This window comes from Protopterus annectens, chromosome 2.part0 (genome assembly GCF_019279795.1).
Source record: "Protopterus annectens isolate FY-2018-M chromosome 2.part0, PAN1.0, whole genome shotgun sequence".
Classification (NCBI taxonomy): Eukaryota; Metazoa; Chordata; order Ceratodontiformes; family Protopteridae; genus Protopterus; species Protopterus annectens.
The window spans coordinates 10,335,050-10,362,930 of NC_056728.1; the positions used below are offsets into that span (position 1 = coordinate 10,335,050).

Below are 27,881 nucleotides of genomic sequence, written 5' to 3' on the forward strand. Positions count from 1 at the left end.
TCTGTAATGGAAACCTGGTTTAGAGAGGCAGAAAACACCCCTGCACTCCCATGTTACAACTCTTTCCATATCTTTCAGCCCCAGAATACAGCTGGAAGCTCCAAAGGTGGTGGTGTCTCCATATTCTTAAAGGATACGCACACTTCTTGACTGATAGCCCAGCACAATGCATCAGAGGATACTTCAGGTACAACTAACACTGGGTAAGATGGCAACACAAGTCGTAGCCTGCTACAGAGCCCCAAACATGTCCCTAGACTCTCACACCAAGTTCCTAAGCACCCTGGAATCTATCAAGGCCTAACTCAATACTCTCAAACTGAGTGACTTCAACTACCCTTCCATCAACTGGGAAAACTATTCAAGTACCAACGCTTTCTGGAATTTATCAATTCCAATGCCCTGGACCAGCTCATTCTGACTCCCACTAGAGGAAGCAACATCCTCGCCCTGGTTATCACCAACATGGGAGACCGTTGCTCCACACCTATAGTCTATTCCTCCCTGGTTAAATCTGACCACAAACTGACCACCATGGAAATCTCCAATTCACCTACACCCCCTAAGGTTACCACCCTGAAAAACTTCTCTAAAGCCAACTTTGGGCTCCTAAAAACAGAGGTGGCTAACTTCTCGATACACATGCCAATGAAAAACAGTTGCATGACTGCCAAATCATACACCAATGCACTGTACGAACATGTACACAAATGCATGGACCGTGCCATACCTAATAGAACTAAGACGCTCTCCTCCAAAAAAAGGAAGCCAATTTGGTGAACCCCACCCATCAATAAACTCTAAAACAGAAGGAAGAAACTGTTGCAGAAAAAAAATGAAGCCACAAGACTGGAAAATCTCCCTCATCAGTCTCAACTAAAAGCTGAGATCTCTTATCAAATCCTCTAAAGCCAGCTATGAAGGCAGAATTGCAGCCGACACCAAAAACAACCACAAAGCCTTCTATAGCTATATCAAAAACCTCAAAGGCAATACCCAGATTTTCTCTGAGTTATTGCACAATGGCACCCAATATACTGAGCCAACAGATATAGCCAACATACTGGTCGACAAATTCCGTGCCAACATTACCCCCCCCCCCCCAAGGTCCCTATCACAATACCAGAAGAAAGCCTGGTATCCACCATGTCTGTGGCACAGGTAAAAGCTGCATTGTCCAAAGCCAAATATGCAGTGTCCATGGGACTTGATAATATCCCTGGCTGCGTTCTACATGAGCTACAAAATGAACTGGCACCACATCTGTGTGCCCTGTTCAATCACAGCCTTACCTCAGGTTATGTCCCTAACGAATGGCGCACTGCTACAGTCAACCTGCTCCATAAAGGAGGAGCAACTACAGACCCTCGAAACTATTGCCCCATTAGCCTGACGAGTCTGGTGTGCAAAGCTATGGAGCAAATCATGGACCTGCTTAACAAAGATGAGGGCAATCTCCAAACTCTTGACCCCACACAGTTTGGCTTTGTCAAGGGGAGATCCTGCCTGCTGAACCTGGTTGACTTCTTTGAGGCAGTCTCCAAGGCTGTGGATGCGGGTAAGGCAGTGCATACAGCATACCTTGACCAGGCCAAGGCTTTTGACACCATTCCCCACTCAGGTATCATTGATAAACTCACCAAACTAGTCATCAATCGTTACATCACTAGGCGGGTTGCAAATTGGCTCACAGTCAGGACTCACAGAGTGAAAGTTGCAGATTCCTATTCAGACTGTCAACCAGTCATGAGTAGAGTCCCACAGGGCTCGGTCCTGGGCCCTCTTCTGTTTAGCATCTACGTTTCAGAAGTGAAGGCCAACACAGAAGGACTTTGGCTGACCAAGTTCGCTTGATGACTGTAAGCTAGGAGTCATTATCAACTCTCCAAGTGATGCAGACATCCTACAAAAGGGCCTCTCTGAGACCAATGACTGGTGTCAGAACCATGGCCTGAAGCTTAATGCCAAAAAAAATGTGTTATCACCCCCTTTGTAAAATCTCAGTTCCCACGAATAATCACGTTGATGGGAGCCCAATGAACACTGAGGGAGCCATAAGAGATCTGGGCACCCAGGTCGATAGCCACCTCACCTTCCACCACATTGCCACTGTGGTCAGAAAGTACTTTTACGTGGCGCATCTTATAACCAAAGGTTTCGCATCCAGGAAGAAAGAGGTCATCACCCCTCTCTACTCATCCCTCATTAGACCAATCATCGAATATAATTCCCCATTTGGCATGTACCGGACCAGACATCTACAACAGCTGGAGATGCCACAAAAGTACCTCACAAAAAGGATCCAAGGTCTTAAACACATGTCCTACATGGACAGACTCAAGAAACTTCAGCTGTTCTCAGGCTCTTATCTACTTGGAGGTAATCTCTGCTCGACTTACAAAGCCATGTCCGACCCAGCCCTACTTGAAATGCTACACCTGAAGAAATCCCAATCCCCCCACGTCACGCGCTCCAGACATCACAACCTCATTACCACAATTAACAGAACATGCTGGAGGGACAGGTTCATCTCCCAAAGACTGCCCACACTCTGGAAAAAGCTTCCCATTCATGTCAAGCAGAGCACCTCGCTGGCCATCTTCAAGAGAAATCTTGACGAGTGGATGGGTAACAAAGTTCACTCCAGGGATCATTCCAGTTGCCCTATTGGATAGGGGCACTGTGAACTAACATCAGGGGGCATGGTACCTGGGCAATTTTTTGGGGGCTAGGCTTGTAAAGGCTCCACGGCCATTAGCCTAGTACACACCTATGAACCTATGAACACTTTAGATGTTAGAGTGAAAAGCAAGTTCAGGAAGGGTATGTGCAGGGTAGGAATTTAATAGCAGGCCAGAGGGGCAACCTCAATGATGGTCGGGACAGTACTGCACTGGGATGCTCCTTTTTCTCCTTCACCTTGCTGTGGAGATTAAGAAAAGGCATTGGGGCATAACAGATGGTGTTTGAACACCAAAAACACAGGCATGGGTGGTATCAGTCTTTACAGTAGCATGAGATTCCTTTACGAGATGGGATGGAAAGATGGTAGCTGTGACACCTAGGTAAATACAGTCACTTTCTGCTAGACAATTTATGCAATGCATGTGAAGAACTGAGAGACGTAAATTCTACTAGAAACAAGAAATGTTGCTTTGCATTTAGTTGACACATTGTCATTCATCTTCTGGTGAAATCCCGGACTGTCAGTGCTTTACTTCACTGGTCGTTTTCTTTGCACTGCAATTTCCCATGTTTTATGCTTACTCTGAGGTCAGGCAGATCATAGTAGCATGAAATGCGAACTCTGAAAAGGCAAGGTTTTTAAAATGCTTTTTTTTTTTTAACTCAGTTTGTGCAGCCCTGTAACCAGTATATTTAGAAACTAAGGGGTTAGGGACTTCGCTAGAGTTGCATCTTCCTCGCAAAAATGCCACTATCTGACTTGTGTGCAATGCAGTGCATTTAAACTTTAATGTAGTTTAGTTGGTCTACTTATGGGATGTTGAGCCCTAATTAACAAAGACTTGCCATTTCATTATAAACCATTCCAAATTAGTACCTTGTACATCTGTTACGACTCTCCACCAGTTTAATTAGTAGTTTGCAGAGTGACAATGGTTTACACATTAGGAATTTTACATAAATTGTTTGACTCAAATATTTCCTGCCTATAAGACTTAATCTGCAGAGTACAGCCCATGGAAAGGAGACAATACCCACTAATTTACAACAGTAAGTCACTAAAAGTGGTGTGAAGGAAAGAAACGGGACATGAAGACCAGTTTCAAGTGAGTCTATTAGCTGCAAGTATTTGATGAAGTGGATAAAGCCAGGGTTTGGTAACAAAATTGGCAATTATATGGCAGTGGAACAGTAAGGAATTTGTACAAAGTGTACAATCAAGATCAATTATTCTTTAGATGTAAAAAAAATATATATATATTAGAGATTTTATATATATATATATATATATATATATATATATATATATATATATATATATATATATATATATATATATATTACAGTCTGTGCAAAAAACTGACTCATTTATGTGGACTATAAAATGAAATTAGAAGTGCAGTCAAATATTCTCCAGATTATTCCAGTCTTTCAAATGAACTGCATAGCTTGTTAGTAACTGTAAACTCACAGACATAATTTAGCCTTACTAGCTTACAATTCTTTAGCCATAAACCTGTTTTTACAAATTCTAAAGCTGTGTCAAACTAATGACAGACATGGCATGAACATCTGGGTATCTGCAACCTAAATAATTAAACAGTCCGATTATGGAATGCTGAGAATCTTTCACCAAGGTCAACAGCCACTCTTCTTTTGCCTCTGCCAAGGGATAAGTGAGAAATCTAAACTATATTACAAACTGAAAACACAGCCTGCTTGAATGCATTAAAAGGACAACTGTGCTATTAGAAAAATGTATTTTTCTCATTTATTTTGTGAGTATGGAAAGTTTATAAATAATACACACATGTAACAGCTATACACATACAGCAACAGGAAAAGGAACAATTCTAATAAAACTTCTAAAGCACCGAGAGGAAAAATGAACTTAATCCTCACAACTTTATTAGAAAGCCATGGCTACCTCCACCTCAAAATACAACCACAATGGGACTAAGTATATACAACTCTTAGTGTACACAGATATAAAAATCATTCACCAAAATCAGGAATGATTTTTCAATCTGCACCATCTGTATTATTCTGGACATAAATAATTAAACACTTCAATGTCTAAAAATAAAATCAGGTGACAATTATAGGCACAAGACAGCAAAAGACTGCTCTGTTCTCAAAATTTTCTAAATGCAGTGGGGAATTGTTCTGTACAACATTACAAGTAAAACAAAAACAGTCCTGCTCTGGTTCATTAAAGTCTAGTTTTCTACTGTCCAACCGGTAGTATTAGGGTAGAGGAATTAACTACAGAGACTTTCGCTGTCTCTTCATAAATGACAATGTGTAGTCACTGGGTGTAGAAGGTTTCTGCTTCTTTAGCTGAACTTGAGACTGAGCTGTCAACTGCAGTTTAATGGCACTTGAGTTGATCTTTAATGCGACAAGCAGCTCTTTCATGCCTTTCATTTTCTCACTATAGAAAGTTACAACAGGTCCTTCTGGTGGAGCAGACGAATGTGCAGAGGTAACTTCTTTCTCCTCTGCAGGTTCAGGCTCCTTCTCCTGTTCTTTTTCTGGATTTTTCTCTGTCTTTTGGCTAGCACTTGAACGACGCCTTTCTGCAACCTTCTCAGCAACAGGTTTTTTGGGCAAGGGCGGTTCCTCTGGTTTTGATTCCCGTCGTGGGCCTCTTCGACGACCCTCTCGTGGATCCTCACTAGATTGATCATCATCATCATTAGTATCAGCATCTTTAGCAATTATGGTTACCTTCTGCCGAACCTAAACAAATTAAAATGTTTTTGTTTAAAATATTCAGATAAACACCACACGTTAAGCAATGCATTTGTTCTAGGCTTACAATAAATATAGTAAAACTTAGTTAACAGCATATTTTATTGACTAAAAAATAGTACCTCATGCAAGCTGTCAAGAAAGCTACCTTAGAAGTGAATTTTTACAAAGACTATTTAGGGCAGGTTAAACTTAAGACTTCTGTGTACAGACTTGTCACCACTGGAATTCAGTGGTAGTCATAGACTGCTTGTCTACACTGTGGCACCTTCTGCTGAAATTAGACTATTACCTCATTATGAAAATGGCAGAAAGGAGGTGCACATCAAAGCTAGAAGAGATCCTGTATGGCCCTGTGCAGTGCTTCCACATGTACAGGCTGTTAAATGGAGTTTATCCAAGACAATACAATTTAAGCTGTAGAAACTTGCAAAATTTGAAGTCATTAGGAAAAACTACAACTCTCCAATACAAATTCCATGTGGGTCACAGCAAAACACATAAGAATGCATCCTTCTCTAGTCAAATCAGGCAGAAAACAGCAGCCATTGTATCTGCTCTGATCAGGGTCTTGGAATCTGAAAGTGGAATCAAATACTTGGAACATCAAAAATAAAGCAATTAATCTCTATGATTATAATTTGGAAAAAAGTGCAAGGACATGATGCCCTGATAAGGAAATTATACTCTAAGGAAATGAAACAACTACATTTCTCAACTGATGTGCTCACAGTCAAGATTTGAAGAGTTGAATGAAAAAGAAAAGCCAGGAGACTGGTGGTGAAAATGTTTTCTCTGTTGCACTTTGTTTTAGATCAAGTCTAGCAAAATGATCTGAAAGTCTGCAACTGTGGACAGATGATTCGAAAGAAAACGCACCCTACTGGATGAATAAAATGGACAGGAGAGTATTCATCATACCATTTGACCTCTGAGGACCCTTTGTAGAAACACAGAACAGAAATACAAGTCAACTACGCCCAAACACAGAACAGAAATACAAGTCAACTACGCCCTGTGGTCATTTATGTCTTGCCAGTACCCCCCTACAGACCTTCTTAATCAAGAAGCAACAGGTCAGCCCATTCCAAGGGTGAATTTCTGGTCACCCATCCAGTTGTCCAACTCATTTTTGAAGGAAGAAAGATTATCACATTGCTAAATTTGGAGTGGAAGTTTGTTCCAAAGAAAAGTTGGATGACAAATCTCTCTCCACCAAGGTGTGTATTTCCTGAAGCAGGTTTACAACTCTGGTTCTAGTGTTAGTGGGACTGTTTGATTTGTGGAGATAAGAAGACTTGGACTACTGGATCCTGAATGACCCATAAGGCAAGGCATGGATCGCCCCAAAGTCTACTGGATTAAAGGGACAGTGCTTTCAGACTCTCCTGGTAGCTTCGGTCTATTAAGCCTGTGATCTTTTGAGTTAGGAACTTCTGTGATCTTTCCTATTGCTTGATATGTTTAATAAGACGCATCCCAAAAGGGGCACTATATTCGATAACAGGTTTGATTAATGCAGAATATGTAAGAACTTCCCTGGATCTAGAAGAAATATCTTTTGCAACCAGCTGCACCAGGTAAAAAAATTTCTAACCACTGTTGTAACTTGATGGTCAAAGTCATGTTGCAAGGTCACCCACCACACTTTCATTTTTTTTTTTTAAAGAAACATCTTTACTGAACTATCCCTTATGACATAGGGAATCATACATTTATATAAATGAAAACAAACCACAGACACAATCCTAATTGCAAGCAATTCACATCACAAACCATGTTGACACACTCCTAGTTGCAAATATTATACATCATTTATAATCTACCCAATCATTTTCAAACAGTACATAGCTCATTTAAGTCCTGTCTTCTTTTAAACCACATTCCTCCTCTGTATGTATTGCTCTCACAATTCCCTTTTCCTATGTAGTTTGCTCATATCCTTTTCTAAAGATCTCAATTCCAGTTGTTTTATCAATGTTGCCCATATTATAAGACATATAAAGGGATTGTTTACCAAAAGGAATGATACTGCACTTTTCAGCATTTAGTTTTAACCACTTTTTCTGAACACCAGTTGTTGATGCACGCGAGTTCCAGTTACAGCTTCTGCGTATCAGAGGGGGAAACTTGAAGATGACACCAAGTTTGCCGTCATCCGCAATCTTGCTTACTCAGAGATCTTCATGTTATTTGGAGATCTGAGAAGTAGTTGCCAAACAGTTGGGGTCCCAACATGGATCCTCAAAGAACACCACTGGTCACCTTTACATGTGGTAAGCATGTACCTGCCACCCTCAGTACATATAAAGTACAGTTTTGTACCTACCATAAATGTAGATGTCCGATAGATATGCAACTGCAGTCATAACATATGGGTTGTCCTGCCTCAGGCAGCCCTCGGTCGGCCGAATTCCAAAGTCTGGGTCCGGCGTCGGCTGGAGTCGCCTCCTTTCCGACGTCACAACGGCTGGAGTATAAAGGCATTGGCCGACGCCATCTTCTTCAGTGTTTTTTGCCCCAGATGCCAGGTGCCCTCCTAGGAAGGCTAAATTTGGTGAATGGATAAACAATTCCAGACATGCACAACAGTAATAAACAGATACACCACAGAAGATACCCCCAGCTAATAGGAATAGGGGGAATGGACCCATAAAGAAGGATAAGAGGGGAAGGAGGGAGGGAAAATCCGACTGCAGTTGCATATCTATCGGACATCTACATTTATGGTAGGTACAAAACTGTACTACAAAACTGTACTATGTCCTTCAAGAATGCAACTGCAGTCATAACATATGGGTTGAATACCATAGCCAAGCTGGGGGTGGATGGAACTAAGAAAAGGATGGTGTAGCTAAAATGCTCTGCAGGACTGCCAAAGCAAAGCCTGCTCGGGATCTGGAGTATAAAGGCAGGTTGTAGTGCTTGGTAAATGTATGCTCGGAGCTCCATGTAGCAGCCTCTAGAATGTCCTTTGTAGCCACTCCTCTTAGGAAAGCTGTGGATGTGGCTATAGCTCTGGTGGAATGTGGCCTAATATTGGCTGGCACACTTTTTCCATGGTAAGAATAGCAGAATCTGATGCAGTGTCCAATCCATTTTGAAACTGTTTGCTTGGAGATTGCTTTTCCCTGTTTTCCAGCAGCATAGGCTACAAACAACTGGTCAGACTTTCTGGTGGCCTTAGTTCTGTCCAAGTAGTAGCATAGTTGCCTGTGTATGTCCAAGGTATGTAGCAGTCTTTCCCCTCTATTTTGAGGATTGGGGAAGAAAGTAGGAAGGTGAATAGCTTGATTTAGAGACACCCTGGAAATTACCTTTGGCATGAAAGAAGGATTTGTTCTTAGAGAGACTCTGTCCTGATGAAAAATGAGGAAAGGAGGTACTGCCATGAGTGCCTGTATCTCCGAGACTCTTCTTGCTGATGTGACTGCCAATAGAAAAAACATTTTCCATGATAGAAATTGTATCTCTGAGGTTGCTGCTGGCTCAAAGGGAGGAAGAGTTAACTTTTCCAATACAAAATTGAGGTCCCATGCAGGAATTGGTTGTTTTCTGGGAGGCTTGATATTCTTTATTCCTCTTAGGAACTGTCTTAGCAGAGGATGTGAGAACACTGGTGGATCACAATTGTATCTTGCTGAGATTGCTGAGGCATGAATCTTTATGGAAGAATGAGAGTCCAGAGTGAAACATTTCTGCCAAGTATTCCAATATCTGAGGTATATTCAGTACTGTTGTATCCTGACCCCTGTTGGCAGCCCAGATGCTGAATCTCTTCCACTTGGCTGAATAGGTTTTTCTGGTGGAAGGCCTGCATGCTTCCAATAAGATGTCTTGAACTGCCTTGGAAAGAGTGGAAGCGGAAGGAGTTAAGGTAACCTCCAGGCTGTCAGATGTAATGTTTTCAGGTTTTGGTGAACAGTCCTGTAGTTGTGTTGTGTTAGGAGCAGGGACCATAGGGGCAGAGGCCACGGTTTGGTCCGAGTTATGCTCAGCAGCAATGGGTACCAGTGTTGCTTTGGCCTGTCTGGAGCTATCAAAATGCCTGTTGGTTGTTCTGCCTTGATCTTCAGGATCACCTTGGTCAACAGTGGCAGAGGAGGGAATGCATAAATTTTTAGGGAATTCCAGCTGAAGGAAAGAGCACCCGTTGTCCAGGCTAGAGGATGGTGGGTCCTGGTACAGAACTTTTCCAGGTGATGATTCGTGTGAGACGCAAAGAGATCTATGTCCGGTCTTCCCCATGTCTTTGTTATTTGTGAGAAAATGTGGGGATGCAGCATCCATTCGTGTGGATCAGAGAAGTTTCTGCTCAGCTTGTCCGCCAGTACATTGTCCTTGCCTGGCAAAAACTGGGATTGCAGTTGTATCTTCAGACTCGGTGCTTTTTCCCAGAGAATCATTGTTAGCCTGCAGAGGGGGTATGAATGAGTTCCTCCCTGCTTGTTTATATACCACATGACAGTGGTGTTGTCTGTCCTTATTAGTAAATGTCCTTGTTGCAGTGATTGTTCGAAACTCTCGATTGCATGTATCACTGCCAACATCTCTTTTTGGTTTATGTGCAGATGTCTTTCCTTTGGTGTCCATTGACCTTGAACGCATCTGCCCTCCATGTGCGCCCCCCATCCATGATCTGAGGCGTCTGTTGTAATTATTTGTCCTGCTTGAGGCCTGACATGCCTTTGTTTGATTGACTTGCTTGAGCCCACCACAAGAATTCTTTTTGCAGACATGGAATAAGTGGGATTACATCCTCTATGCTTTGGCTGTGTTGGGACCATAAGCTTTTTAAATACCATTGCAGCTTTCTCATATGAAGTCTTGCCAAAGGTATCAGAAGAATGCATGATGCCATGAATCCCAGGGCCTGCAGGGGTTTCCCTTGCAGTCAGCTAGGAGAGCTGTGCTAAGCCTTTGAAGTACTCTGGTAACTGTTGTTGTTTTTCCTCTGTGAGGTAGGCCATTTGTGTTTGCGTGTCCAGTTTGGCCCCTAGGAAGATAATCTGTTGGGATGGCCGTAGTCTTGATTTCTGAATGCTGATTGTGTATCCCAAGGCCTGTAGTATTTGCATGACATAGTCCAAGTTTTTTGTTAAAGTTTGTTTGTTGTCTGCTTGTATGAGGCAGTTGTCCAGGTAGGGGTATATTTGAATTCCCTGGAGTCTGCAGTGTGCCACTACTGATGCCAGGCATTTCGTGAACACTCTGGGCGCAGTAGATAAGCCAAACGGCAATGCTGAGAATTGATAATGCTCTGTCCCTGCAAGAAATCTGAGGTATCTTCTGCAGCTTTGTCTGATTGGGACATGCAGGTATGCCTCCTTGAGGTCCAGAGTGACCAGCCAAGACCCCTTGCCCAGCATGGGAAGGAGTTGCTGTAACGTCAGCATTTTGAACTTTGGCACAATGAGAAAGGTATTTAGAGTAGACAAGTACAGTATAGTCCTCCATTTGCTTTCCTTTCTTGGAACAAGGAACAGTCTTGAATAAAATCCCTGGCCTTGTTCCTGAGGAGGTACCTTTTCTATTGCTTTTATACTTAATAGCTTTGAAATTTGAATGAGTGCCTCTGCCCTTTGATGGAGTGGCAGGTTTGGCATGCCTTGTCTTGTAGGTAAAGTATGGAAGTGGAATCTGTAACCCTTGTCTATTAAATCCAGAATCCAGTTGTCCTTGGATAAGATATGCCAGTTTTTTGAGAATAAGGATAATTTTCCGCCCAAGGGTGCTTCTCTCGGAGCCCTTGTAGGCGGTATGAAAGTCAAGTCATTGTGATTGTCCTTGTGGTGCAGCTGGACTGGCTGCAGCACTTCTTTGATTTGTAGGTTGCCATTGGTGGCCCCTGTAGGAGCCTCGGTATTGGCCTCGGCCACGCCTGTTCTTTCCCCTTTGAAATTTGTCCGAGTCTGGGAAGGACCAATTCTTTGAAGGCCAGTTTCTACTGAATCTGGGTGGTTGAACCTGGCGGAAATCCTTGACTGTCTGTACTGACTTAGCTTTTTCCTCAATGGATTTTAACACATCTTGTGCATTAGCACCAAAAAGCTTCTGTTTCTCCAGAGGTGCATCAAGTAACTTTACTTTGACATGGTCTGGCAGTGGCTGATCTTTTAACCAAGCATGTCTACGTATCACAGCCCCAGTCATGGCTGCCCTACATGAAGCCTCCAATGCATCATAACCACACTGAAGAAAATGATTGTTAACCTGCTGAGTGTTATGGATGTGATCCTGCAATGCCTTTCTATCAATAGGCTCAGGAGAGGCTAACTATTTCTGTAAATCATCCAGTAAAAAAATCCTGGTACTGAAACATATGAAAAAGGCAATTAAGTGACCACATGGCTAGGGTGGTAGAGGTATAAACTTTTTTACCCCATCTCTCCATAGACCTAGCTTCCCTATCCGCTGGCAAAGGATTCTTGGCTGTGGAGGTAGCCACTCCCTTGGGACCCTGTGAAATAGTTTCTAAATCCACGGTGTGGGCCTTAAAGAGATGTTTGTGAGTGTCAGGGACTCTGTAATATCTGCCTGGCTTGACAGGAGCAGGGGGGAGAGAGTCAGGGTTAGCACTGGAATCGGAGAAAACATCATCCAAAACATCCATCACGGGAGGAATAGCTAAAGGTCTGTGCTGGGGAAGCTTTAGGAAGGTACGGAGCCTTTTCCTGGAATCAAGAGAATTCCTGACCCTGCCATTGGAAATGTTCCCTCATTGAGTGCAGGACTTCACCAAAAGAGAAATCCTCTGGAGGAGAGGCAGAGGGAATTGATTCCTCAGCATCAGAGTCCTCATAGGCCTGAAAGGATTCTTCTTGAATACCTGAATGTTCAGAATCCCCAGAGGCCTCATCTGAAGAGAGGTTTTCAGTCTGCTCAGTTCTAGGCCTTTTCTCTGCAGGAGGCTGAGAACCTCTGTCTGGGTGAGGCGGAGACCCCCTGATAAGGGAAATAAGGTCTGCAGCAAGAGACATAATCTGTTTATCAGAAGAGGGGGCCTGGACAGCAGGTTTAGGATGGGCCTTGGCCTGGCTGGCGGCCTTAGCACGTGCAAAGGCCTTGATGGACATAGATACAGGAGGCCTAGCAGCCCCACGTGCAGGAGTGACCTTGTCCACCGGAATGGTGTCGGGTAAATCAAGAACTTCGGTATCCGGAGGAAAATCAACAACCGGCACCCGGCACCAGAGAGGTCTCCAGGACCGAAGGACTAGTTAACGCTGTGTCGTCGGCCTGGAGCGGCTGAATTACCGCTTCCTCAGGGACCGTAGCACTAGCGGAGGGTCTAGGAGTAGTATCGGTAGAGGACGCGGGCCGAGGATGCCGGTCCTGGTCCTTCCGTTTTTTGGAAGATTGAGCTGTCGGTAGATCCGACGGCATGGTATATGCGAAGGATTCGCCAAAAAAGTCTTCAGCAAATTCTGCCCGGCGCCTGAAAGTGCGCTTATTAAAGCAAGCTCAGGCAGCACAGGCCGAGACATCGTGGTCTGGGCCCAGCAAGGAAGACAGTAAGAATGGAAGTCCTTATGAGGTATTTGTTTACCACAAGACAAACAATTATTAACTTTCTCAATTTGTTCTGACATCGGCTGAGGCAAGAAAAAATGTTCCCCAACGGGGTACTTAGCTTTTAGATGACTTCGGTACTGAAAACACAGGAGCTGACCGACCGGCACTTGTGAACTGCTTCTGCTTCGGGCACCGCGCGGCAAGAAAGACTGAAGAAGATGGCGCTGGCCGATGCCTTTATACTCCAGCCATTGTGACGTCGGAGAGGAGGCGACTCCAGCCGACGCCGGACCCAGACTTTGGAATTCGGCCGACCGAGGGCTGCCTGAGGCAGGACAACCCATATGTTATGACTGCAGTTGCATTCTTGAAGGACATCTTCTACCTCTCAACCAGTTTGCTATTCATCTAATTACAAAGAAGTCAATTTCAAGCTCATTTATTATATGAGCATGTGATATGATGATAAATGTCTAAGCCAGATCAAGATATGGTGCGTGGACATGTCCACTACTCACAGCGTGTGCTGACCAGATTTATTAGACAGGAACTACATTTGTCAAAGCCAAACTGCTGGTGGTGGTGGTGGTGGTGGGTACCAAGCCATACAAGACTTTTTGATATCGTAATTAATTAATTAGAAAAATGAACAAATGGAACCAAAGGAAAACAACCAGACTCCAAAATTGTAAATTCCTTTGTGGTGAACCAAATAAGCAGGCAACAAACCAGTTCAGTTATACAGCAGAATGCTTTAATGTTAAGCGCATTCGTCTCTTAAAATAAACTTCCTCAGAATAACAAAACATACACAGCCAACATTTAAATACCCCTCCAAATGTAAATTCCACCAATCGAATTAATCATCATAAAATCCTGCAAAGCCCCTTAAAGAACCACATCCAAAAAAATGCATAGTCTAAAAAAAATACCATGCAGAAATATATAAAATACATAATATACATAGCACTCAAATCTCTAAATGTTTTAATGTTAATAAACAACTTATAGAGTTCCCTGTTCTTCATTAAGTCAACATCCAAGAAAGCAATCCTATCACAATCTATACTTTTGGAAAACTTTAAAAGATCAGTTGTACTATTAATATAATGTAAAAATTCTTCCAATTTGTACACTAACTGTCCAAAGAATAAAAATATCATCCAGCTAATGAGTATAAACAGACCAAAATGTAGCACATGGACTGTTAAAAAATAAATCTAGTTTCCCATTGGGCCATGACTAAATTTACAAAACTGGGGGCACATGCTGCCCCCATAGAAACGCCAGACACCTGTTTGAATAATTTGCCTTCAAAAACGATGAAATTATTCGCTATGACCACCTCCGTTAATTCCACTGTGACATTAACCCCATCTGTTGAAAAACATTTCCTCTCAAATAACAGTTCTTCCAACCATGCCAGCCCAAGATCATGTGGTATAACAGAATATAAATCCACTACATCAATTGTTAAAAAGATGACATCAGCATTGTAACATACATTATTCACATTGGTCAAAAATTCCCAAGAATCATTACATATCTGTGGAATAGTAGCCACACAATCCTTCAGCAAATGATCTAAACATTTTGCTATATAGTGACTAAGATCTGTTGGCATCCGCTATAGGCCTAAAGCTCAAATTATCCAGGCCCTTATGAATTTTTGGGATACCAAAAAAATTTGCAATAACCAGATGGTAATTCCATATAAATTCATACTCATCTTAGTCAATTGTCCTTGAAGTAACATGTCCTGTAACAATATGTCAATTCTAGCAAAAGCTACATTTACTTCATTTCGAGAAACCTCAATATATACATCAGAAAACAGTATAGATTTCATTCTAGAATAACAGGGAATTTGGTTGTTTTCAGTCTGGTATTTTTAGAAAAAAGTACCTTTGCAAATTCATATTTGCACTTCAGTAGTTGGCATCCTACACACCAGAAGGCTGTTGTAGAGAGTCAGAGTAGCTAGGATGGTTACGGGCCCTAAAGCCTTCTTAAGAGAGTGTGATAAAGCTATGGGTATGTATGGGTAGGGTTTACCCTGAAGGATTTTTTTGTAACATAAAATAAGTTATTCAAAAATAATTACAAGGCTTTTATAAACATATTTTGATGAATACTGGATGATGGGATTTTGAGAGACCAACCCTTCCATAATAACATGCATCAAAATAGTACTGAAAGAAGAGGGAGGGCATTTGTTATGACTTTTACTATAGATAGTTTTGATGTGTGGGAAATACTGAAGAAGAATTGGACGGTGTTTTTATGTGATAGTAGAATGGCTGAATTGCTAGGCAAGGGTCCACTGCTAGTACATAAAAAGGATAGATCCTTCAAAAACATGCTGGAATCACAGAATGTAGGTTGTCATACAAAAAAGGGCATGCTCAAATGTGGCTCTCGTCCTCAATGTCCATTTGCAAATGTTACTGACACTTTAGTTGTCGAAGTCTGAATATCCTTGAAGGTGCATTTTACATGTCAATTTTCCCATGTTGTTTATATTGCTAGCTGCAAAATATGTTCAGCATTTTATGATGGGAAGACAAGTAGAAAGTTTAAGGAAACAGTTTATGAACACCTTCTGTATATTAAGAAAGGGAATATAAAAAGTGTCCTTGCTAAACATGTAAGATGGTGTGGTTGTGCAGGTTAGTAGAGACCAAAGGGGCTTTGTTATGCATTTGAATAAATGTCAGCTTAAGTGGCAATTATTAGTTAATGCAGTAAAAGTCCCAGGTATTAATGAAGCCTGCGCTATACATTGCGTAAGTTGATACACAGAGGTGTGAGTGTTATATATTTTACGTACTTTTATATATGTCTTCATGGTATTTTTTAGACTATGTATTTTTTATTTGGATGTCGTCCTTTAAGGGGCTTTGCAGGATTTTATGATGTTTAATTTGATTGGTGGAATTTTCTCTTGGAGGAATATTTAAATGTTGGCTGTATGTTTTGTTATTCTGAGGAAGTTTCTTAGTTTAAGAGACAAAAGCATTTCTTCTGTACAACTGAACTGGTTCATTGCCTTCCCATTTGGTTCACCAGGAAGGAATTTACAGTTTTGTGACCATAATTAATTAGGTCAGAAAATGACAAGATCCATGGCTTTGCGAATGACACTAGTCAGGATCAGAGGTCTTTAGCTTCTAGGGTCAGCAGTGGGACCACCTCTGAGAAGTGGCATCACATTTGCACTAGACTTCAGGCACAAAACCAGTGACTAAGCTCAGGTTGAACAGCTGCAGGAGTGGGTCCACTAGGGCATGTTCTCACTGTTCATCAGGCAAACAGATGCATTATCAGCCTACATGAAAGAGGCATTTTGTGTTTTGGAAAGCATCTTTAGCAGGTACTCTTTGGCTCGGGGGGGGGGGGGGGGGGGGTTAGACATTCTATGTGATATGTGGGCTTTGTACAATTGCTTTATGGGTGAAATCTGCAATGAATTGGTTTGGTAGTATGTTAGCACTCTCTACTGAATTTGAGTAAGTAGTGCTATTATACATTAGTTCTGAGCAATGCTGGGTGCTATTCCTTAGTTTAATAATAACATAACTAAAGAAGGATCTGTCAATGTCTTTAGCTTCTGATGCTACTGTATGTTCTTGGAATTTCTTCATATTCCTGACAGTTTTTTTTTTTTTTTTGGTTTCTCAGATAGCTTTTTAGTGTTAACCTTGATTTGAGTTTTTTTTTTTGCTCTACAGTTTAAGCTTTTTTTTCTTTTACTGTATTTATTTATTTATACAAGTGGACTACCAGGTTGGTTTACTTTTAAAGTTGCCTTTTTGTTTGGATATTGTAGGGACTGTCAGATCAATGCATTTATCTAAATGTGCAGAGACTTGGCATGCATAACTACTCGCAGAGTCAGTATCATGGGTAATACAGTCAAACGTGAATTTAGAGACCATCATAGCATTACAGAAGATTTGTACATTTGAAAACTCTGAACTTTATGATGTTTACATTTAACTGCTTGGAAACCTCGTGAAGCACAATGTTACCACTCTGTGATCACATTTAAATGGAGAAGGGTGTACTGGGGAATAGCTGCTATTGACACCATGTTTTAAGGATCAGGTCAGGAATATTTTGCCCTCTAGTGGATTCTTTGACAACATGGCCTAGGGAATTTCTGTTTATGAAATCAAGGAATTTTGGGGTTACACCTACAGTTGAGGTATTGTTATCCTAGCTTACTGTCTGGTAGCAAGTCACTAGAATAATGGGATTCCTGCTGATTTGGAGTTTATCCTGTGAGTTTAGGATCTTGACATGGCTTTCTGGGAGAACAAAATGGCACCTGTAACATGCTATGATCTGACAGTTGGTCATAAATGTGATATGGATCTCAATCTTTTTAGTTTCTGGGTTTAATGAACTGCTTAGAAGTGATGTGGTCCCTAACAAATGGAAACTCCATTTCAATTTGAAAGGCATGGTACATGCAAAACTGTGGAATGGAGAGAGTGCTTTCTGTACTTTTAACCAAGTTTCTGTAATCACACACATGCATGCACACACACGCCTGCACATGTACTCCAAATGCACCAGGGCCTCTAGACCAGGCACACTATTATTTAGACTCCAGACACTGCAGAGTCATCCTGATGGGGTCTGGTGCCGGACTTGGATATTCATTAGCTGGACTCTGCCTAAAAAGGGCAGTATGGGGGCAGCAAAGGCTTTAGCCAGTATGCAGAAGCTCAGTAATGAGAGGTGAAAACCATTTCTGGTAATGGCAAGAGTGCCAGCCTACCATCTCCTTCCATGCTGACACCTACTGGATACCCCTAGAATGACTCCAACTATGCAGATGCAGCTAGATGTTGAAACCAATAATCTTTTCCCAATACATAGACATCATCTAAAGAGTAGGAAGGATTCCATTTAAAATCAGGGTCTCACCTGTATTTAGGATAAACATGAAGAGGTCTGTCATGTCTCTCGGCTTATCCCTCTGGTTTATACATGTCAGATTAGTACCCACATTGACCACTACCTTGTCAATCCTATTTGTTTTGTTTAAGGGTCTTTAGGGCACTTGATATGTCAGAGATCCTTGCTCCTAAAAGACAATTCACTGTCACTCTGTTGCTCACAGGTCACATTTGAAGGAGGCCTCCAATCCAGCCAAGTACTTGCACCTCTCACGTATAAATAGTGGCAAGTTAAACAATAATTCATCGTCTGTGAGCATCAACCAAATGCTACACTGCTTGAGTATACTAAGCACTATCAGGCTGGCAACTGAGGATGGACAAGCTGGCTGACCTACCATTTTAGTCCAAGAACATAGTAATTTATTAACAGATTATCCCTATTTTCACAACAAATAAGAGTAATATTACAGGAATACGGCTTATGAAATTATTTAGAAATGGCACATATTTGTAGGGTGTGACAGGAAAAAGTAATAAAGATAAGAAGAATAAGAGCAGCTCCTAGTTATCTATAGCTTGATGGGCAGCACACTTGCCTTTGGTGCAGAAGGCTTTGGGTTCTACTCCCGCATCAGGTGGTTGGATTTATTTAATGGGTTGACAGAATCGTTAACGGTATTTATCTCACAGATAAAAAAAAAAAAGTACAGGATTTTATTCTTACCTTTAAAAGAGAAACTGACTACAGTTAAAATGGCTCAAAGTGGCAGAGTAGTACTTGACTAAGAATCACATTTTCATATGGGTGAGTCTGGCATAATGATTAAGGTCTACACCTCATAGACATCTAGTACAGGGTTTGATTCTGAACTCAGCATACAGACTAGGTTTAAAAAGTCAGTTAACCTAATATCCACCTATAAAACTGAGCCTGGGGTGTTTATTCCTGGTCTTATAGTAATGGTAACAGTTAGTCTCTTGATGGTATGAGAATACTTAATTTTGTTTCGAGATAATTTGATGCTGAAAGAGCCTGCATCCATCTGCTATGGTGCTGTGTGGATCATGGTCTAGCAATGTTTATCCCTGGAAGGATCAGCTAAGAATTCAGCCATAAAAGTCTATTTCTGGAATACAGCAGCAATTTAATTCTCTGTCACAGAACCACTACCACTAACATGACCAAAATCTAACTGAAAAACTTATAAGATCGCATTAAAATTTAGGTAAAGCACAGGAAAACACAATCAGATACCAGAAACATTTTAGCAATGGAGTAACAGTCAGACCACTGTAATAAAAAATGCAATGATTATAAACACAACAGAAAATATTACAGTAATACTGAATAAAATGAAAGTCATGTACCGCCCATGATGTTAGATCTGTATCGTATTTCATCCATTCCTCAACAGATGGGTACAGGATCCAATCTCAGGTCTGGCTTTGGCTACTTCAAAGCTTTGGCTCAGGCTCCTCTCCCTACCCATTATATGCTCAGAGCAAACTAATTCAGATAGAGTTTGCCCACCCAAAACCATCTGAGGAATATGTGATGGTACCCTAATAATGCATTTAAATGGAAAAATCATCATCTGGACATGCAAGCTGATTTAAGTATAATTTTTTTGCACTTGCACCATTTCAGTGATGGTCAACAAAACTGTACTGTATTTTATTTATTTGTTTCATTGAATATTAATCTAATATTGTGATCTCTCTTGCTGCAGTCAGTCTGCCAGGGCTAATTCAGCACTAGAAATGTAAGCCATCTGGTTTCAGTAGGGTTGTTTTACTTCTTTGAAGTTCTGCGTTTAACTATTAACCTGGGGTGTTTTATCCCTTGTATTACAGTACTGGTACAGTCAACATTTCTGTGTATTTATTTGCGCTCAATATCACAGCTGTTTGGCTGGCTGTGACTGATCTGCAATCATCTGGACATACAAGCTGATTTAAGTATAATTTTTTTGCACTTGCATTGTTTCAGTGACGGTTAATAAAACTGTACCATGTTTTATTTGTTTCACTGAATATTGTGGTCTCTCTCTCGCTGCAGTTAAGTCTGCCAGGGCTAATTCAGCACTAGAAGTGTAAGCCATCTGGTTTCAGTGGGGGTTGTTTTACTTATTTGAAGTTCTGTGTTTGTTAGCCTGGAGTGTTTATTCCTGGTCTTATAGTAATGGCAGCATTACTATAAGACAAGGAATAAACACCCCAGGCTAACAAACACAGAACTTCAAAGAAGTAAACTAACCCCCACTGAAACCAGATGGCTTACACTTCTACTGCTGAAGTGCTGAATTAGCCCTGGCAGACTAACTGCAGAGAGACAGAGACCACAATATTCAGTGAAACAAATAAAACACAGTACATTTTTATTAAGTCAACATTTCTGTGTGGGCGGCCACGGTGGTGCAGCGGTTAGTGTTGCCACCTCAAAGCAAGAGGGTGCCCGGTTCGATCCTTGGCTGGGGTGCTTTCTGTGGGGAGTCTGCATGTCCTCCCTGTGGTTGCGTGGGTTTTCTTCGGGTGCTCCGGTTTCCTCCCACATCCCAAAGACATGCTGTAGGCGGATTGGACACTCTAAATTGGCCCTAGGTGCGAGTGTGTGTGTGTGTGCCTTCTGTGGAAGGTTGGGCGTCAGGCTGGCAACTCGACACTGTAAAACTCCACTGCCAATCATGAGCGGACAGGTGATCCACTGTGGTGACCCCTAACCGGGAAAAGCCGAAAGAAGAAGTAGCCAACATTTCTGTCTATTTACTTGTGCTCAGTATCAGAGCAGTTTGGCTGGCTGTGACCAATCTGCAATCATCTGGACATACAAGCCGATATAAGTACAAGTTTTTGCTCTTGTACTGTGTTTTATTTCATTGAATATTAATCGAATATTGTGGTCTCTCTCTCTCTCTCTGCAGTTTCTCACCCTCACTTCCCAGTGTTGCAGTCTTAAACTTGGTGGCTTTGGAATTGCCTGCCCCTGCTGTAAATTTGTGTTTGGACACTCCTCCTGAACCCCCCCCCCCGGCTTCTTTGATTTCAGACACTCACTGCCCAACCCCTGCTGTACATTTGTGCTTGGACACTCCTCCTGGACCCATCTCATTTGCTCACTCAACTGAGTAAAGTGAGATCATTTGGGAAAGACTACCCCCTTGCTTCTTTTATTTCAGTCACTCCTACCAACAATGCTATCTCATCAGCGATACCTACTGTGTACAGATAGTATTTCGCAAGGACAACCCCCGTTGTCTCAATCTTGCTTCATTTCCTCACTCTCCATTTAACAAAAACAAAAAATATATATACTTTATTCAGCTGCTCTTACTGTAAACTGTGTTCTACCTACTTTACCTTATTTTGCTGTTCTGTGTGCTCTTAAGTGTTCAAGTGCTCTTATTCTGCATTTATTACTGCTTGTTAGTAGCCTGATTAAATTTGTCTGCTGTTCTAAGCACCTCAGTTTTGCTTTTAGCACTTGTGCTTCAGGCCAGTTATTTCACATTTAAGGTTTTTGTGGTCTACACTCTTATGGATAACCCCTTATCAAATCCTGCTCTCCATAAGTCTGCCAAGTATTCAGAACACTATGGACAATTCCCATCAGTTTTTCCTGCCAGCTTGGTCAACATGGACATACTGAGACAGTGTAGCAACTGCCTCATGTTCACAGACAGTTCTCTTTTCCTAAAAACATAATTCTACTTGCGAGAAAAGCATGTACATCAGTAAGCTGGAATCCATGCTTTCGCCCGCTATAGTCAATACTCCTGACAAAGAGGAGACTGCCAGCACAAACACCATACCACCCACATCACAGAGCCAAGCACAACACTCACACTTAGGCGGCACAGTGGTGCAGCGGTTAACGTTGTCGCCTCACAGCAAGAGGTTCTCTGGTTCGATTCTCGGCTGGGGTGCCTTCTGTGTGGAGTTTACATGTTCTCCCTGTGTTCGTGTGGGTTTCATCCGGGTACTCCGGTTTCCTCCCACATTCCAAAGACATGCATCTGGAGCATTTCTCCCTGGGCCTCCGCTGAAAACAGGCTCTGTGGAACCTAGTCGGACTTTCCCGGTCAACAAATGTTAAATAAAAAATAAAAGTAAAACACTCACCCACCTATGAAGGGGTCCTCAATTAAAACTTACCTAAGCAACAGAGATCCTCAAAACACACACACAAACATTCCACACACACCACCAATCACATTACACACAGTAGACAACACACCAGTGTCTCACAGACACAGCTCATTAGGCATAACAATAAACCAACGCAGCCCATAAGGCATAGTAAGCCAAACTAGTCAATAGTGACTCAACAGTGAGAGACACTGATGCCCCCCTCACCAGGCTCAACAAGGTGGTCAAGGTCAGCTGTCAGGTGCCAGAATCCACCACATCATGCACACCATTAAGTCTCTCCACAACAGGTACAAGTATGACTCTGTCAATGTCCATGTTGGTGTGAATGGCTTGAGAAGTACTTCCCTGGACTATATGACAACAGACATGATTGAGCTCAGAGTGTGTGTCCCAAGCAAAGTCCTAAGCAGCATCCTACCTTCACTAAGAATGATACCACAATAACAACAAAAAATAATTGACTTCAACAACTGGCTTAGTTTCTGGTGTTTTTCCAAGGGGATCCAGCATCTGTCTGCCTGGGATGACATGGTTGACAGGCCTCGATGCTTTGCCAGAGATGGTCTCCATCTGTCACCCCTAGGGTTCTGGACCTTGGCCAAGGCTGGTCTCCCCCACTGTGCATTTTTTAGCCTATTTCCCAAATCTTCCAACATAAAAGATCTGTCAAAAAGAAAATTGAAGTTCATGCTGCTTAATGCTAGAAGCCTTAATCTGAAAATGCACTCATAGGAGGCTCTCCTCACACTGGAAGATGCCAATGTCTGTGTAGTCACAGAAACTTGGCTCAGGGCTGCAGAAAGCCCATACCTTACCAGGTTATACCTCATTCAAAACCTCAAACAAGGTCGAAAAGACTAAGGGTGGTGGAGTCTCTATCTTCATTAAGGACAGGCACACCTAAAGGCTGGTTTGCCAGCATGACACACTGGAATTACTCCAGGTGCAACTGACAGTTGGCAAGACACCCATCCAAGTTATAGCCAGCTACAGACCCCTCCAATGACTCAGGACATCCACTCCTACCAGACTCCATCAAGGTACCCCTAACACCCTGATCCTTGTTGACTTCAACTACCCCACCATACATTGGGTGGACTATTCCTGCATTAATGCACTTACCCAATGATTGACTTCATCAATTCTAACACATTAGACCAGCTCATCTCATCCCCCACAAGGAGAGAACATTCTGGACTTTGTTCTCACCAACATGGGTGACCGCTGCAACTCCCATAGTATGTTCTTCCCTGGTAAGATCAGATCGGTCTGCCTCATTTGAAGTTTCTATCCCACCCAACCCCTCCCCAGCCGTAACCAGGCTAAAAAACTTCTCAAAAGCTGACTACAACTTCCTAATGGAGGTTATCAGTAGCTTCACACCACCACCACCCCGCAGAGGATGCAGACAACTATACTAAACAGTATGGCAATGCAGTATACAAGCACCTGTACAACTGCATGGACTCAGCTATACCTAACAGAACTACAACCTGCTCCTCAAGGAAACACAAACCTGTTTGGTGGACATCCTTTATCAACAGGTTTTACAACAAAAGGAATAAACTGCTGTCCAAGGGAAAAAGGAACAAATTCCAAATTGGAAAAAACTCTCCCCTCAGCCTCAACAAGCAAATTAGATCACCAGTGAAAACCTCCAAAGCCAACTACGAGTTGAAACTAGCCTTGGAAACAAAGGGAAATCACAAGTCCTTCTTCAATTACATCAGGAACCTCCAAGGCAAAGCCCAGGTTTGTTCCGAATTAGTACTTAATGGTACCAATTTTACACTGATCCTGTTGACTTAGCCAACTTGCTAGCTGAAAGATTCAGTGCAAACTTCACCCCACTATCTTACCCAAAGCTCCGTTCGACATCCCCAATACTTGCCCCACACCACACATCTCTGTACATCAATGTTAAAAGCCCCATCAATGGCAAAGAACACAGCTTCCATGGGATCCAATAGTATCCCAGGCTGTAATCTGCACCATCAACAGCAAGAACTAGCTTCGCCACTGAGCACCCTATTCAACCACAGCCTAATTACAGGCTTCATTCCAGCAGAGTGGAGAAAGTACAGTTGTGTACACCTGCCATAAATGTAGATGTTCAAGTGTATTCACTGTTGCAGTCATCACATTTGGGTTATCCCTGTCAGGGTAGCCCTCGACCAGCCTAAATATCAGAGACTTAGTATTTCTGCGTCGGTTGCAGTCGCTTGAAGACTGATGTCACATCATCAGTAGTATAAAGTAAGGAAGCCGATGCCATTAGATCCGTTTTTCTTGCCCTAATCTGTCAGGAGCCCCAAGTAGGAGGGCCAGGCTCTGGTGGAAGAACCCCGCCAGTGGAAAATAAATACCAATATGACCCTTGTAAGGAAAGAACTATTATGAATAATGGTAATGAAAGGAGAAAGAAGAAAGGGGGATGGAGGGAGGGAAACCAGGACAGTGAACACACTCAAACATCTACATTTATGTTAAGTGTACACAACTGTACTATGTTCTTCGTGTTTCACTGTTGCAGTCATCACATTTGGGTTGAATAGCAAAGCTGAGGAAATGGGTGCAGGCAGTCAAGGAAACTTGTGGCTGGCTAGGATGCCCTGCAAGACTGCAGAGGCAAATCCTGCCCTGGATTTGGAGAAGAGAGGCAAGGTGGTAATGCTTGGTAAAAGAGTGAACAGATGTCCAGGTGGTTAGCCTCCAGGATGCCCCTAGTGGGGACTCCTCTGAGGAGAGCTGCAGAGGTGGAGGCTGCTCTGGTGGAGTGTGTCCTGACCCTCTTGGGAGGAGGCTTTCCATGCTGTTTGTAGCAGAAATGGATGCAGTGTACTATCCATTTGGAAATGGTTTGTTTGGAGATGGCTTTGCCTTCTGCCCCTGTAGTAAAGCTAACCAGCAATTGATCAGACTTTCTTAAGGATTTAGTCCTGTCTAGATAGAATATGAGCTGTCTGTAGAGAGTGAACAATCCTTTCCCCCTTGTTCTGGGGATTAGGAAAAAAGGTGGGCAAATGAATGGATTGGTTGAGAGCCACACTGAACACCACCTTGGGCATGAAGGTTGGGCTAGTTCTGACGGATACCCCGTCTGCATGGAAGATAATGAAGGGTTCCACAGCCATGAGTGCTTGCAGCTCAGAGACTCTTCTGTCTGAAGCGATGGCCAGAAGGAATTCTGTCTTCCAGGAGAGAAATTTTAGCTCTGCATTAGAAGCTGGTTCGAAAGGGGACAAGGTGAGCTTTTCCGATACAAAGTTAAGGTCCCAAGCTGGTGTTGGTGCCCTTCTGGGTGGCGTCAAGTTGCTAGCCCCTTTTAGGAATGGTCTGATCAAAGGGTGTGAGAAAAGGGGCTGCTCAGTGTGAAAATGAGCAGAAATAGCAGAGGCATGAATTTTTATAGAGGAGAAAAGAGAGGCCACTGTGTAGTAGGTCAGCTAAGTATTCCAGGATGAGAGGGAGGGAGAGCTGTGCTGTACTGGCTCCCTTAGCCTGGATCCAGGTGCAGAACCTTTTCCATTTATCAGCATAAGACTTTTTGGTGCTAGGGCGTCTGGCCTCACGGACAACATCCAGAACCTGTTTACTGAGGTTGGCAGATTGGTTCAGGGTTAGGGAATAAACCAAACTGCCAAATTGAGGGTCTGCAATTGGGGATGCATAAATTCCCCTTCCCTCTGGGTTAGGAGGTTTGGAATCTGAGGAAGATGCCATGGAGGCAGCAGGGAGAGGCTGCGCAGCAAGGGGGAACCAGTGTTGCTGGGGCCAGTCTGGAGCTATAAGAATGGTCCTTGGTTTTTCCTCCATTATTTTGAGCAGTACCCTGGTGATGAAAGGTAGGGGAAGAAAGGCATAGATCGATAGACTGACTCAGGGGAAGGACAGGGCATCCACTTTCCAATCCATGCAGTGATGCTCCCTGGTGCAGAATGTGCTGAGCTGATGGTTGGTGTGGGAAGCAAAGAGGCCGACCTTTGGGGTTCCCCACTTCTGAGTTATTAGGGTGAAGGTACTTGAGTCATCACTCGCTGACATTGGTTACTGCAAGAAAAAAAGATCCCCAATGGAGTACTTAGCCTTAGAAGACTTCAACTTCACTTCGGTAGACGAAAACTCAGTTAGCGGCTGACCGGTACTCGTGCGAACTGCTTCGGGCTCCACTGCAAGAAAGACTGATGTAATGGCATTGGCTGCCTTACTTTATACTACTGACAACCTGACGTCAGTCCTCAAGCGACAGCAACTGACGCAGAAATAATAAGTCTCTAGTATTCGGACCGGCCGAGGGCTACCCTGGCAGGGATAACCCAAATGTGATGACTGCAACAGTGAAACACGAAACATCTGCCATTGTCATCCCCTTACATAAAGGTGGTGTCACTACTGATCCAGGAAACTATCGTCCCATTAGCTTAACAAGTCTGATCTGTAAAGCCATGGAGCGTATTATTACGGATCTCATAAATAAGGAAAAAGGCAATCTCCAAGCACTTGATCCCACCCAAGTCGGATTCGTTAGGGGGCAGACCTTGCCTATTGAACCTGCTTGACTTTGAGACTGTCACCAAGGGCCTGGATGAGGGAAAGTAAGTACATACAGCTTACCTTGACACAACCCCCCACTCAGGCATCATCGAAAAGCTAACAACTTGGCGTACATCGCTATCTCATCAGGTGGGTGGCCAACTGGCTCACAGATGGGACCCACAAGGTTACAATAGGTGCCACCACCTCCGACAGCAGACCTATCACTAGTGGTGTTCCCCAGGGATCTGTCCTGGGACCCCTACTGTTCGGCATCTACTTCTCAGAGGTCCAGGCAAAGACAAAGGGCCTGTGGCTGAACAAGTCTGCAGATGACTAAGTTGGGCGCTGTCACAGACTCCCCAAATGACGGTAACAGAATGCAAGAGGGTCTCACAGTTACAAATAACTGGTGCCAAAATCAAGGGCTTAAGTTAAATGGAAAAAAAATGTTATCATACCATTCGGCAAAAATACAGCCCCTAGTGATTAGCACATCAACGGCAATCCCCTAAGCACACAACCTGTGGTGAGAGACCTGGGTACTCAGGTTGACAATCTCATATTCGATGTGGTGGCAGTGGTCAGAAAAGCCTTTTACTTGGTTCATCTCATAAGTAAAGGGATTCCATCCAGAAAAAAGGAGGAGGTTACCACGACCTCTCTGTTCCTCCATTAGGCCTACAATTGAGTATACTGCCCTGTTTGGTATGTACCTCTCCAAATACCTGCACCAACTGGAAAGGCCACAAAAATACCCCACAGAGAGAATCCATGGCCACCAGTATATGTTGTATGCGGACAGGTTCAAATCACTATCACTCTACTCGGTGTCATACAGATTGCTCAGAGGTGACCTGTCTCTCACCTACAAGGCAATATCGGACCCTGCCCTACTTGAGATGCTCCACTTCCGCAAGTCTAACTCCTCGCACATTAGCTGCTCAATAGGCCTAAACCTAATATCCGACATCAACAAAACCTGCTGGAGAGACAGGTTTGTCTCACAGAGGCTGCCCCCATCTCTGGAATGGACTTTCCATACATCTCAGAGTATCTCGCTGACCCCCTTCAAGTAAAACCTTGATGAGTGGATGGAAAACCACAAATTTGTCCCAGGGATTCACCTTTGTCCCTCATTGACAGGGGTGACAGGTGCTGAATTAGGGTTCTTTTTTGGGGATAAACTCTTGGCTAGTCTTGCAAGGGCTCCACGGCCATTAGCCTAGTAACCTGCTATGATCTATAAAAGTATAAGGGAAGAGACAGGACCTTTGGGAGCTAAGGCAAGGTCAGTTAGATCCATCTCAGAATTAAAGCATGACAAAGAAACAT

General features: G+C 42.9%; 1 protein-coding gene across 1 annotated transcript in view; it reads right to left on the reverse strand.

The window, feature by feature from the left end:
• Window positions 1–4,431: 4,431 nt before the first annotated feature.
• MEN1 (menin 1) overlaps window positions 4,432–27,881 on the reverse strand; it is a 415,915-nt gene continuing 392,465 nt past the window's right edge. Inside the window, exon 10 of the mRNA XM_044060492.1 lies at window positions 4,432–5,427. Coding sequence (XP_043916427.1) covers window positions 4,951–5,427 — 477 coding nt within the window. The 3' untranslated portion in view covers window positions 4,432–4,950. The remainder of the gene's footprint in view (window positions 5,428–27,881) is intronic.